Genomic DNA, 15,348 nt, shown 5'->3' with positions numbered 1-15,348 from the left:
GAACGTTTCTGGTTGTAATCGGAAAAGTACTAGAAAAAGTGCTACAAGGAAGAAAAGTTGCGAATAAAAGAAGAAAGGATCTTCCAACCATAAGAGTAACGTAACCATAATTTTTATCCTAGAGCTTTTAAGCGGTAAAGTAATTGGCTCTTTTAATAATTTTATCAGTTATTGATCGATAAATTATTATATTCGATTACATTTATTAATTCTTCTACTAAATTTTTTAATTTATCAATTAAAATCCTTAATTTATCGATTAAAGTTATTAATTATTATTCCTTTCAAAGAAGAAGTTTCATATAAAAAAATATTGAAAATACAAATACTTTTTATGAATTTATTAAAATAAGAGCAGAAATTATTAAAATAATTATTGAAACTTGAGAAGCTTTCAGTACTATATTTAGTGTTTAAACTAGTTAAAAAAATTTCTTTGATCAAAAATGGTAGCTGCTTGAGGGATGTTTCCTGTAGCAACTATAAAAAATAAGAAATTGCAGCTGAAAGTATAAATTTATGTGAAATTTTTAAAAATTGAAGGAAATTAAAATTTTTATTATTTTTCCTAGTGATTGTAAGTTAATAACGGTGTAACTAAAAATTCCAAAAAGATTGTGTTTTTCATTTATTATATATTACATTCACTAATTTTATCATGTTCTGGAAGAATATTTTTGAAATATTCATAAGAATATTTAAATAAACTTATAATAGTTCAAACTGTTCATCATTCAGAAAATAAATAGTTCTGCAACTATGAATAAATTTTATATGCAAATTTTATTTTTAAATAAAATAATCAGTTTTATTTCTAAATATTTAGTGGAACATTAAAATATTGGAATATTTAATTATTTTATTTAATATTAATATTATTTTACTTATTTAATATTTGAATATTTAAATATTGTGTGTGACATTTTTTTCAGTCACATTTTATACATATTTTTTAATATTGACACAAAGAATACATGATATATGTAATATAATACATATATGATGTGTTATACTACTATTGCTTCCGGTATGACCATTACATTTATGAAATAATATTGCAAATAAACAGCAAAAAAGAACGTATAGATTGTAGAAAGATGTAGAGCTTTGAAAAATAGTATAAAAATAAAAAAAAAAAAAAAAATAGAAAAGTTGAAAATAATAATGTTATGACAATTCTTAGAAATTATTTTTCTATATATTTATATTTATTTAAAGTTATTTAAATATTTAATGTTTAACTGAAGTTGTTTAAATAAGTTTGTTACATTAATCATAATTAATCAATCTTCATTGACTGTAATTTGTTATAATGTTGCATATAAAAAAAAAAGTAAATCGATAGCTTTACCTAAATTCCACGATGTTTTCAATTTTTCAAATTTTCTTACTACGCTAAATTTATTGACGATACTATTTCATGAATGATAAATTATACTTGTATCTTTTACTTCAGACAAATTTCAAAGTGCTAAAATATCTTCTAATTTATATCCTCAGCTACGAAGTTTCACTAAATGCTCTTAAACACTACATCTGCCAACCTAATCATAGTTCTTACTACTATTTTTGTGTAGAAGTATTGCTTTCTTCAACATAGCATACTGTATAGAAAGTATTTGAAATTTATTATTTTAAAACTATTTTTGAAATAGGAATAAGCATCATGCATATTACTTTGAAATAATATAGAAAATTATTATTTTAAATTTTAAATGAGTTTAGAAAGTGTCCATAAAATAAGCATGGAAATGTGATCATTTTGTAATTTGATAATTTGGAACATTGGAAACATGGAAAATTGAAACATTTGGAAGTTTGGAGATTTGGAAATTTAGAAGTTTAGAAATTTGGAAATTTAGAAGTTTAGAAATTTGGAAATTTAGAAGTTTAGAAATTTGGAAATTTAGAAGTTTAGAAGTTTAGAAGTTTAGAAATTTGGAAATTTGGAAATTTAGAACATTGGACATTTAGAAATTTAGAAATTTGGAGATTTGAAAATTTGGAAATTTGAGAATTTAAAAATTTGGAAACCTAGAAATTTTAAACTTTAAAAATATAAACAATTTAGAATGTGAGAGTTGAAAAATTTGAAACGTTAAAAACGGAAATTGTTTTGTCAGCCAGAATAAATATCGTACATAAATAACAAATTTGCTTCTTTCGCTTGAGACAAATTCGAAGGAGCTGAAATTTTCGACAATTTATATCTTCAGTTGCGAATTTACAGCAAATTCCTCAACAGCAGCATCTTAAACTGGTATTTTTAATAACAATAAAAGAATTTTGTTTCATAAATTTAGATACTAAATTTACAGTACTGAAAGCTTTATAATGATTTATTTAATAATTTCTTTGTAATAAATTCTCAAATATCATACTTTTTATTAATATTCTGTACGTCCTGCTTCTAACTTTTAATTTTTATTTCAATTAACCCTTTGCGCTCAAGAGGTGCCTGTCAGGCGCCATTCGATTTAATACAATAATTTGAAATAAGCATTATTTAATTAATTCTATAATAGTGCTCATGTGATGTATTAAACATAGTGAAATAGACAACAGTGAAAATTATTAGTAGAGAAATAATAACCTCAAAAGAACTCATTTAACATTTTAATTAATATTTAAAGTTGCTGTTAGCGACAATAAAATTATCTTCGAATGCAAAGGATTAAAACAGATAGGAATATGTTTATTATCTCCTGAAGTAAAAATAATTATTTTCTGCTTTCAGATAATTTCAGATATCAGTTATAGACCCTGAATGAATTATTGCTTCAATAAATTATTATTTAGGACTCACTCGTTTATTTTCAAATTTATAATATTAAATTATCTTGTTATTTCTTGATTTTGTTCATAATTAAAGATATAGCGAGATATTACATAATTATAAAATGAGATATTTTATTCGCAAAAAATTTGTATATTGAGCTTATAGAGTACTGTTCGATAATTCCCCGCTGTGGGGATTTTGCAGGTATACTACTGTAAGGGCGCATTTATACTAACCAAGTGAATTTTCATTCTTCCAAAGAAATTCACTGCTGTATGATCCAATTCGACGTATTCTAATTTAGTGTGATTCAGTTTCACATTATCAAATTTAAAATAATTCAATTCGATGTGTTTTAATTTGATACGATTCAATTCGACATGATTCAATTTGACATATTTCAATTCAACATGGTTCAATTTGACGTATCTTAGTTTAACGTAATTCAGTTGGACGTACTTCGGTTCAACATGATTCACTTCGACGTGCTTCATTTATTAACGTGATTTAATTTGACGGGGTCTATTTCAATTAACATCACTTATTTGAAAGTTATCTGAATAATAACAAAGAAAACTTACTCAGCAATGAAGAAACAAAGAATATAGAAGTTTTAGACAAAGTTATTATTGCAATAATTTATTATAACGTTGATTCCAAAAAAGTGATTTACTAATTTAAATCTGCATTTGAAAATAATATTTCCTTTTTATTAACAAAAGAGAATTAGTATTATAATAGATCAAGACATAGTATACAAGATATAAATATTTATTTCACCATTTTATTCTAAAAATTCGAAAGTTCCATATATAGCAATTTGAATTTGCCCGCCATCTTTCGTATTTAGTTCCGCCAACATGGCGGAACATTAGTCGTCAACTGTCACACAGCAGTAGACAATTTTCATACATAATATTTCGATTTTTAACAAATCTTGTTAAATATGTCCACAATATTTTATTATATTTACTATTCATAGTTCCAATAGTACGAATATGTCCAATTCTGTAAGTGACAAAGTTTTTAATAAAAGTTTTTAATAATAGATAGATTCGTATGAAAATTTAAACGTCACCCATAGATAAACTTGCAGTCAAAGTGTTAAAGAAGTTTTTACCAAGTCTTAGACACAGACATAAAAAGTAAGATCCTAGAGAAAATCTAATATATCAGAGTTGGAAAGAATGTACGAGCGAAAAGAAATACTTCGTTTCCGTCACCCGACTCCCCAGTTATATGAGTTTATTAGTAGATGTGACCGATTCGACAAATGACAAAAATGCGTGACTCACGTCTCCGCGGTTGCGTTAAAAAAAGATGGGCTCTACAATATAATTGATAGGACTCGCGTGCATTCTTTCCAGCTCTTGAACAGTGAAACCTGTTCCCACATGTTAAAAACCGTGGATAAATCTGTACCCGACGGACAGAATAACCAAAGTCACGTGGTGCGATACTTTTTGTGCGAAATAAGACACGTGGCGTATTTTTCATTTTACGATACTTAACCTTTCGTTACATCGTGTTGCAAATATGTTATGTTCTTGTATCTTGTCAATCTATAAAAAAATTTCTTATTTTACTATTGTTGAAACTAGCAGAATTATTGTCTTTTTCAAGTGGAATTTTTTGTTCGATGCTCTTATGTTACCAAATTTTAATGTTTGCACAACTTGTTTTTAAAATGAAGGATATGTGTAAAAGGGATAAATTTAAATTTCTGTAAATTTAATTTAAATCTTTAAATTAAATATTTGTGATATTATACAATTTTTTTTAATGAACTTTTAAGAAGAATTTTTTGAAAAAGGGATAAACTCAAATTTTTCAGTCATATTGAAATCTGTGAATTTTTAATTTTTGATGTTTCACAATTTTTTTTAAATGTAGTTCTAAGGATTTGTGTAATAGGGATAGATAGTTAATTTACACACATTTAAAGATTTAAATTTAAAAATGTATAATATTAAATTCATAATAAATTAATTTATTAATTTATTTAATAATTAATAATAAATTAATCGTTGATTTAAATTTAAGTCCTTAAATTTGTATAATATTAAACAATTTATACAAATTTAAATTTTTAATTGTTAATCTTATACAATTTTTCTTAAATAAATTTTTAACAAGTATTTTTATAAAAGAAGCAAATTTAAATTTACCTACCTTAAATTTAGCAAATATAAATTAAACCTACCCCTATTACACAAGTCCTTCTCAAAAATTTATTTCAAAAAAATTATATAATATTAAAAATATTCAAATTAAATTTGCTTATATTAAATTTAAATTTATACAAATTTACATTTACGTTGTGTTTACCAGTTCGCTTTGCAATATAGCGAAAGCAGGGGTCGCGTCGAAACATGGGGTGTCAGAGAAGTTATTCTTGGAATGACGGAAACTTTACGATATGCTCTCTTTTAAACTCTTTTTCCCATCTTTAAAGTTTGTCTCGTTTCAAGTCTTGCTCATCTAAATTCCAGAGGAACACGTTTCGATGTCACGTTCTTTTCACCTCACGTTAATTTAAAGGCAATAATTTGCTGCAAATTTTCCAGAATACTTTCCTCTTTATTTGACTCTCGATTGAAATTCCGAATTGCATTCACCTTAATTTAGCACATTTGTCGACCATTTAATAGGATAATTTATGAATAACCTCAAATAAATGGAATAATTTGCGAATAATTGTCAATAGAATAATTTATAAATAATTTGGAATAAATTAAATGTTTTACAAATGACTTTAAATACATAGAGTAAGTTATAAATAACCTTTAATAAATATTATAATTCATGAATACTGTTGAATAAATAGAATAATTTATTGTAAATGCTTGTTATCGTGTTATTATTTTATAAACAAAATAATAAGGTATTCATATATTGAATATACAGGAAAGATCATTCTTGAAATATTATTTTTTTGAGGTTAGGAAACTTTCTGTGTACCTACATTTTGTTTTAAACGAATAACAATTAAATAAATATATTCAAAAACACTGATAATAATACTCAACAAGTAAAATAGTATTTAGATACAGTAAATATATTGAATGGGTATTAAATTAAAAAAGAAATTGAATGTCCACAAATATATCAATCTTCTCAAAAAGATTAAAAATAATTAGTTCTTACAGATATAAAATATTCACAAAAATTATAATAAATATTTTTAAGGAAATTCTGAAATTTCGCAACAAAATTATTAGCGCAACATATAGTTTGTTGTCCTAAAAAATTGCCTTGAAAATCTATAAAATTCATCTTTTGAAAGTTCTTCAATTTTCAAAATTGTCTAAACGAAAATTGTATTTTTTTTTTGTTCAAATTCATAGTTATGCTCTTATCGTTAGGTCCTGCGTTTTGTTCCTAAACTTTTTCTAACACATGCTGCAGTAATCCGTTGTCTCATATTTTTCAGTATTTCGTGATAGACAATTTTGAGTGCTCTCCAGAAAAAAATCTAATGGGATTAAGTCTGGCGAATGAGCTTGCCGCGAAACTCATCTTCACGTCCTATATTCTAAATATAAGAATGTTTATTTTACCACCACATTTAATGATAGGTTGCGGAAGTCGTTCGAGTAATAGCTATTGCACTAAAGATACAAAAAAAATGTGGCATTCCATTTCTCAAAATAAAGTTGACCTTCAAATATTCTTCACACTTACATATACACAGAAAATATTTTTGTTATGAATTCTTTTATGCAGTATAAGTTTTATAATAATATTAGTGCATGGAATATACCGTGCACTTGCAGAGCACTGTGTGGTCACTTTCAAACCTTAAATATTTAGGTAGTTACTCTGGGAATTTTTGGTTCCACAATTTCTTTGATTCCACATTTCTTACCTCTTATACTTTCAAACTTGGATGTTCAAATTTGTTATTAAACTTTTACTATTTAAGTTTACTGATTCAATTGACGATAATAAATTTTAAACGGAGAAGATAGTGAGTGAAAAAAGAAAAAACGCTGCAACTATGGAAGTCGGCAAATATCAAAAGTCATTTGCATTGTTCACAACACCAGTTCGTTGTTAACTTTTTTATTTTCCGTTCTCTTTATATGTATCTCTTCCTAACATATTTGTTATATTTTCCTGCTTGAAATGAAATCAAATAGAACCATAATTTAGGTCATATTTATTTGTAATAACTAGAGTAAAATCCATGAAGTCATAAAACCATAGAAGTCTACGATGATGACTGTCAGACGTATCACGTGATCCGAATAGCACCGAAGAAAAACGAAATTATCCGAACTGTCATTACTCGTCCGTTTACCGCGAATCTTACAACAGTAGAGTATTGATACAAGTAAAATGCTTGAAATTACAAGTTCGAATTATGAAGTGTTTGGTCTTATTTTAATCAGGAAAATGTCACAAACATGTTGGTAAAAGTCTCACAACAGAAAATCAAAAATAAAAAGGTTTTATTCTTACATTAAAATTTTCCGATATGTTGTTGTTTGTTTATGTTTGGTCGTTCGGGCGTTTACGCCGCTCGTTGCAGTTCTCTACGTTCGGTAAACTTCGGTCAATGTCGGAACTACGTCATATGAACGAAAGTTCAGACCACAAAAATCATTAATGAATTTTTGTGCATACATAAATAAATTCTTGATATTTTCATATCAAGGTTTAACTGTAATACTTTATTATAAGTAAAATTCGCTATTTTCTTACCCTATCATAAGTGAAAATCCCTAATTTCTTACTCTATCATAAGCACAAAACTTTCACGGTAAAAGAATGTTCAAACAATCATCAAAAACGCGGGAAACGGTGCAAAATGAATCGCAATAAGCTACAAAACCGTTCACACGATAATTTACGATTACTTTCGGTTCGAGAAAATGAATATCGATACTTTTGCGACAGATCACGCGTATAATTCGTTAAATCATATCAAAGTGAGTGGACCGAGTTGAAGCTTTGAATATGGTTTGGGAGGAAGAGGAGGTCGAAACCACGTGGCAGGAGGTGTCGACCTTCTACAGGCAAGGATTGAAGATTATCACGTGCAGTCAATACGATTATGCTGAACGTGGACCCGTATGTTACACCAGGATTGACCCTGAAAACCAGGAACCACCGCCAGGACTCGATTTCTCTCCGTTAATTTTTCAAAGTCTTTTCTACGTGCAAACGAAAAAAGGTTCCACTGTCTAGGACATTATACATTGCCCATCTTTCTTGCCGCATTGGCTAACGTCAGAAAATTGTGTCGTTTTTTGTATTAGTGAAAGAAAATGCAACAGTTTGATTAGATTGTAACATTTATTTATTAAAGTATGTCTTTTTATTTTTGAACGGAGTTGCGAATAATTTTTGTAATACTGAAACAAAAATAGTGATACTTCATAACTAAGAATGACTTTAGTTTAAAGAACAATTTATTCGTAGGGTATGAAATACAAATTTCATATGAAAAAAAAATGTTTGAAAATAGTTTTATTTGGAATAAGATTATATTTCAAACTTTTTATCCCAATGTGATTTAAATTTAAAAATAATTTTTGTTTAAATGTTTGATTTCATAAAAAATGCAGTTGTCTTAATAACTTAGAAAATATTAGATGCAAGAGAATCAAATTGTATAAATCTGATTTGGTTCCTCAAACATAATTGACTCAAACCCTTGATACAATAGTTAACAGCTTATTTTAGATAACAATTTTTGTCGACTCTCCCGTATGATAAATAAATAAATACAGTTAGTTTTGAACATGAATGATTAATTTCAATTGAGGAATCACTTAAAATATTTATCAACATGTACTGTAATGATGGAACAAGCACAAGTTTAAAAATAATCACAGTAGTCGTGATGTCTGACTTATTAGAGATCTCGACTACTAGCAACTCTTTGTAGTATTATAAGATGATGCAGATGGATGTTATGAAATGCAATAAGCGTAAAAGTTAGGATGATGTTTAATATTTAACTTTTGAAGTTTTATTATATTTTATAATATATCGTTTTGTAATCCATAATTTTATATTATTACTGTATTACTAGCAGAGAATGCTACCTGTTTAATATTTCAAATGATGAATCCCTTTTTTCTATTTTATTTTAATATCATTCGAAAATATCTTTCCAATATGTATCAGTATCTCATATTTCGCCTGTTTTGTGCCAAATAATAAAAGTTACTGGCAAGTGTCCTATATGACGACCTTTAATGAAAACCTCGTGATGAAACTATTTTTTGGCTGTAGAGCTATACAGGATGTGTTGCGTACTTATGATGAATTATATTTCGAATTTGGTAAGAAATAAAAAAGAACTGTACAAGAAGAAATTAAATGTTATAATAATGTCTCTTTTTCTATTATATCATTTTGTTCGTGCAACAATGTATACAAAAAATGCAAATGTGCTTTTTTAAAATGGAATTGCATATATTCTCTAATACATATCAATTGTCCGAATTATTCAATGTAAAAACGTATGAAGGTACAATATTTAAAAAACTAATATTTCCGATATCTCATATTTTTGATAAGTTAAACGATTCGTGAAAGATACTGTGTTTACACATGATGCATTCATTTCAAACAATGACCTACGACGAACTTATTTTAACTGATGATTTAGAATACACAGAATAACAGTAGTATAATAGTATATAATAGTATATATTACAGCAGTATAACAATAGTGTTATAGCTATGGGGTTACCATGTTCTCTCGATCTCAACTCTTTCAATTTCTTTCTAGCAAGGTTACCTTAAAGACAATTGCACTCTCGTTCATTAGTTTCTGTGGAAGACACAGAAGAACGAATTAAACATTCTTCAAACATAAACGGCGACCACATTAATTTCGTTTCGAAAAACATAAAGAAACGCTATATGAAATGTTTACAACGTGCAGACAGAACGTTTAAACATCCTCACTAATGAAATAAGTAGCCTATCAAAAATGTGAGATATCACACGAAATATTGGTTTCTTAAATTTTGTACCTTAACACGTTTTACGCAAAATGTTTCGAGAAGTTAATACCAGTAAAAAACATGCAATTGTATTTAAAAATAAATGCATTTGCACTTTATGAATTTATCGTTGCGTTCAGGTGAAAATGAGGTCGTAGAAAAATAGACATTATTATACCATTCAACGTTTTTGTCAACAGTTTTTTCCTATCTCTTAACAAGTTCCAATTGCGTGACGCACTCAGTTTATATGTTCTATACACCGGTACTAACTGTATACAAAAGTTTGACTATGCAATATCGGAAGACTGAAGAACGGGAATAGCCTATCCACTTCTGAGGACATCTATGACCTCGTTATATGATGGAAGAGCGTATCAAGTGTGAAGCCGAATTTACACCTTTTCATTTTCGATGAACATCGCGAGTGAATCATCCGCGGCGAATGCAAAAGATGAAAGCCAAAGTATTTATACCAGTTCGCGGCTGGAATTCGCGGTTCATTCTGAAATATTCTTACGCATTCAATATAACTGTACTTGTAATATCATTCATGCACTTATCTCGTACTAGGCTTTTGTATTAAATTATTAACTTGTACCAAATTATATTATTATTGAGTGATTAATTCATACTCAGTTGTATCAGTATTGCGTTACATTCACTTTATTTACATTTAAAAAGGTCTTGTGTGTAACAATTTTTTATTTCGGTAAATCATCCGGATTTTTCACATAATTTCAAATATAATTTCAAAAATTTAATTATCCAAATTAATTTAAGTATACGATTATTAGAGGTTATCAGAAATAGACAAGTTTTCATTGCAATGAAAAGATTTTAACATCACGAAATTAATAGATTTTCATATGCTAATTATGTAGAAATTTTCATTTCTTAAAATTATGATACAAAATATTTAAAAAAAACGGAAGTTGTGGGAAAAATAGCACTTAATGTGGAACACAGGAAACTTGTAAAAAATGTATTTATTTTTGTTACGAAAAATGAGTATTTATTTAAATGAAATAGATAAGTAAATAAATGTCTTCCACTTTTGTTGAATTTATTTTATACATTATTTTTAAAAATAACCTTATAATACTATATAATATTAAGAAGGCACGTATACGCACTACACAACCTGTTTTATATTACATAATCCATCTTATACCCGCATTTCGACAGAAACCTAATAATTCTCTTAAAAAGAAAATAAATTTAATGATAAATTGTTTTTGAACACCAAAAACAAACATATTCAATGATAAATGCAGAAATAATATTTTGTACCTTCCTTAAAACTCTAATTTTTTATCTAGTTCTTTAAAAACTTTAAGAACTATGAAACAATGCTTTGTGTCCACCGACACACTTTCCAAAGCTTAATTAATGTGATTGTCATTTATTTATAATAAAATATTTGACGCGGTCACTGATCGATTTTACTTATTTACCAAGCTATTATAACGTATTAGATTACCCTAGACAAATAATAGTTTCTTGATAACAGTAAAAGTTTTTAAAGGTGTAAAAGCGTCATGAGTCGACGAAGACCCGAAAGACCGTAGCAGGATTAATTAATCTTGTTTTACGAGTAAAGGCCATTATCTAATCAGATCATTGCATTTTCTTTCACCGACACAAAAAGCGACAAAATTTTCCGCAGGACCTGATAACTCACCTACTTATCATTACGCGTTACGTTTTTCTTTTTTGCGAAACAATGTACGTTTTAAGAGCAAGAACGCATGAATTTAATTTTTGTCAAAATATTAGAATTACAGTAATTCTTTGAACTGACTATAGCGAGTTTGGCAGTGGATGATCCACACTGCATAAACGCATTTTTATTACCTTTAAAATGTAAACGTGTTTCGTGCACGTCCGACTCGTCCTCCAATAGGCAAAAATCTATCAAAAAGTCTGAAAGAATTCATGCAACTTTTTTAAACGATCCTAGTATTCCAAGAGCGAATCAGACAAGCTAAGTTATAATAATAGGTTTAAAACATAAAAGGATGTTAAGTATTATTAATGAGAAATCAGATTGTTGGATTTAATATGATGGTTCGTAAGCATGTGAAGTTCTGAATGCATCTTGTTATTTCAGCGGAAGTAAAGATGCCAAGCGGGAATGTGGATAAACCAGTGATCGAGGATAATCGTGATGGCACCGTGTCTCTTAAATATGATCCAAGAGAGGAGGGACAACATGAAATTTCTGTTAAATTTAACGGCGAACATGTCCAAGGTATGAGTAATTACATAACGTATTAACACGTTCCTGACCAGCGCATAGCGTGATGAAACGAAATGACGACGATGAAAACTCGATTTTCGTCACTTCGTGCATTTAATTACATTGACAACTTCTACTGATTTTGTTATAGTGCTAATTTTAATATAGTACTAATTTTGTTATAATATTAATTTTGTTAATATAGCACTGATTCTATTTCAGTATAAATATTGTTAATATAGTATTTATTTTATTAATGCAGGATTGATTTCGCTATGATACTCATTTTATCATAGTACTATTTTCACATAAGGTGAAGTGGGGTAAATTCGTAAACGGGGAAAGTGCGTATACAGGCTATGTTTATTACAATATGAGCGAAATTTCTCCATTTATTATGTTTGTTTTCTTGTTTGGTTTCACTATACCCCTTTTATATTTCAGCTAAGAGTACTTGTTTGCTGTATCGAGTACTTGCATAATGCAGTAAAAAGCATTTTATAGCAGATTTGTTAATAACTCTGCTCTTGCCCCATTGCACATGAAATAAAGTTTCAAAGTATTTAACTTCAAGCTACGCTCTTACCCCATTTTCGGGGAAAGTGCAGAGTAGTTGACATTTTAAACAATTTCCTATCAAAATCAAAGTGTACAAGGAAAATTAAGGTCCTAGTTAATATTAATTAAATAGTAGTAATTGTGCAAAACGTTCGATATCGACAGCATTAAGTATTTATATAGCAGACTGAGAATACTTACGTTTAAATACCAACTTTACAAAAACCAGTCTGCACTTACCTCACTTCACCTTAGTACTGATTGTATTATAGTACTTATTTTGTCGGCATAGAATTGATTTTGTTATGCACACACATTGTCTTTTGCTATACGCCAATTTTCTTTGTAAAATAATAATTTTATTCCAGTACTGATTTTATTAACATAATGATTAACATATGATGTTGATATAACATATGACGTTGTTATAATTCTTTTAATTTTGTTAATATAGTACACATTTTATTGTAGCACCAATTTTCTTAATACAATACTAATTTCATTACAGTACTAGTTTTATTACAGTACTGATTTTGTTAGTACAGTATTGATTTTATTATAATACTAGTTTTGTTAATATATTATTAATGCAGTTATAGTACTAATTTTTAAAAATTTGAAATTTTAATCTTAGTTTGTCTAATTTGAAAATATAAAACCAGTTTTTATTGAATCTTGCAAATTGAATATCAATTAAAATTTTTAATATTAATTTTTTGGGATTTAAAAATTTAATATTCAATTTTCTTTTGTTCAAAAATTCGAAATCAGTATTTATTAAGATTTAGATATTTAGCATCGATTACTTTAGTATTAACATTTAAAAATTTTTATTTTGATATTAATTGAGGCTTAAAGACTTTAATATTAATTTTTACTGAATCCCAAAAATTTAACATCAATTTTGATTGAGATTTACAATTTTCGGTATTAATTGCAAATTCACTATTTATCTTTTAAATGTAAAAAATTTAATTGTAATTTTTGTTGATATTTAGAAGTTTAATGTTAATTAAAAAATTAGGAAAAAATTGATTTCTTAAAATTGAGAAATTAGGATTAGTTTTCTAAGATTAACAAATTTAATACTAATTTTTATCGAAATTTAGAAATTTAATATCATTTAAAAATGTTATATTTAGTAGTTTTATTAAACTTACGAAACTGTGTACTGTTTGTTAATTAGGTTCACCATTCAGATTCCATGTGGATTCCTTAGCGAGCGGTTACGTGACAGCTTATGGGCCAGGTTTAATCTATGGTGTTTGCGGTGAACCCGCGAATTTCACCATTTCCACGAAAGGAGCTGGAGCTGGTGGTCTCTCATTAGCAGTCGAAGGACCTAGCAAAGCTGAAATCTCCTGCCACGACAATAAAGATGGAACCGTTTCAGTTTCCTATTTACCCACTGCCCCAGGAGAATATAAAATCACTGTTAAATTCGGTGACAAGTACATAAAAGGCAGCCCTTATGTTGCTAAAATTACAGGTACGAAATTCGACCTGCTTTATTTGCGTTTGCAGAATTTAACGTCTTAGGTGTGGTCAAATTTTGTGCAAACTGTTTCTCTCTATGATCAGTGATTGCAGACATAACAAGATAATTGCCTTTGTTTTCGAGGGAATATGAATCTCTAGCTCGGAAACGGGCGCCATCTGCTTTATTTTGCTATAAAATTATGAAACACTTCGTAGGGCAGTATTTTAGCACACTTTAAACTGCTATTTATACTATTAAATAGATAGTCACATTGTATTAGAAAAAGAAATATTCCAGCTTTCTACTGCGTACCTGAGATCTTCAGACCCCAAATTCGTGTGTCCCTAAGATTAAAGGCTTAACCTTGTTATGTCGCTAGCCAGTGGTACGGCAAAGTACGATAATCGAATGAATCCGTAGAGTGAGCCACTAACAGTCGTCGTAATACATGTCCTGAAAGTAATGTCAGTGACTTTATTGTGACGCGACTTTATGTCGGACCGCGATTTTTTCGGTTAAAATTGGTAGTACGGGAAGTCAGCTAAACAGATCTCCGCTGCTGAAGGTGCTCCGAGCATCCGGAGAGTGAGGACGAGCGTATCCGTGAGAATTGTTTTGTGTCACTGTACAAGTCAAAATGCAGCGCTTGTTAGAACAAAGAATTGCGATCAAGTTTTGCGTGAATATTGGAAAGACCGCGACGGAAACGGTTGCTATGATCAAGTCAGCTTATAAAAAAGATGCCCTGTCAGATCAGCAAGTGTTTCGGTGGCACAAGGCCTTTTTGAAAGGCCGGGAAGAGGTCGACGACGAGGACCGTGCCGGACGGCCATCCACGACCACCACAGCCGACAATGTGACACGAGTGAGGGAATTGTTGAACTCAGACCGACGGTTAAGTGTTCGTTTAATGGCCGATATGCTAAATATTCCAAAAACTCAAGTGTATGGCATCGTCACGAACCATATCGGCAGACAACTGGACGTTACACCACGCTCCGGCCCATATGGCCTTTATCGTCTCCGACTACTTGGTTAAAGCAGGGGTGCCAGCGATTCCCCAGCCCCCGTACAGCCCGGTCATAGCTCCTCCCTTTTTTTGTTTCCACGAGTCAAAACACCCATGAAAGGCAAAATTTTCGGGACATTGAAGGAAATTCCGGAGGAGGCCTACAGCAATGCATTCGAGAGCTAGAAGATTCGCTGGAGCCGATGTATTGACGCAGAAGGAGCCTATTTTGAAGATTTTTAATCATTTGTAGCGAGCAGTTCAATAAATGATTTTTAATCGACTTACTGACATTACTTTCAGGACATACCATGT

At 29.1% G+C, this 15,348-nt stretch overlaps 1 protein-coding gene across 5 annotated transcripts in view; it reads left to right on the top strand.

Annotated features, from left to right (window-relative positions):
* Window positions 1–15,348, top strand: part of cher (filamin A protein cher) — a 135,703-nt gene that overhangs the window by 105,045 nt on the left and 15,310 nt on the right. For 4 of the 5 annotated variants that reach the window (XM_076534355.1, XM_076534356.1, XM_076534358.1 and 1 more), the window contains 2 exons: window positions 11,858–11,998; window positions 13,731–14,033. In XM_076534355.1, coding sequence (XP_076390470.1) covers window positions 11,858–11,998; window positions 13,731–14,033 — 444 coding nt within the window. Of the gene's footprint in view, window positions 1–7,681; window positions 7,959–11,857; window positions 11,999–13,730; window positions 14,034–15,348 lie in introns of all 5 variants that reach the window. The other variant, XM_012287011.2, reaches the window with a different exon arrangement.

The sequence above is a fragment of the Megachile rotundata genome, chromosome 8 (genome assembly GCF_050947335.1).
Source record: "Megachile rotundata isolate GNS110a chromosome 8, iyMegRotu1, whole genome shotgun sequence".
Taxonomy (NCBI): Eukaryota; Metazoa; Arthropoda; class Insecta; order Hymenoptera; family Megachilidae; genus Megachile; species Megachile rotundata.
The sequence above is the reverse complement of the archived record's forward strand: the minus strand, read 5'-3'. Positions and strand labels throughout refer to the sequence as shown.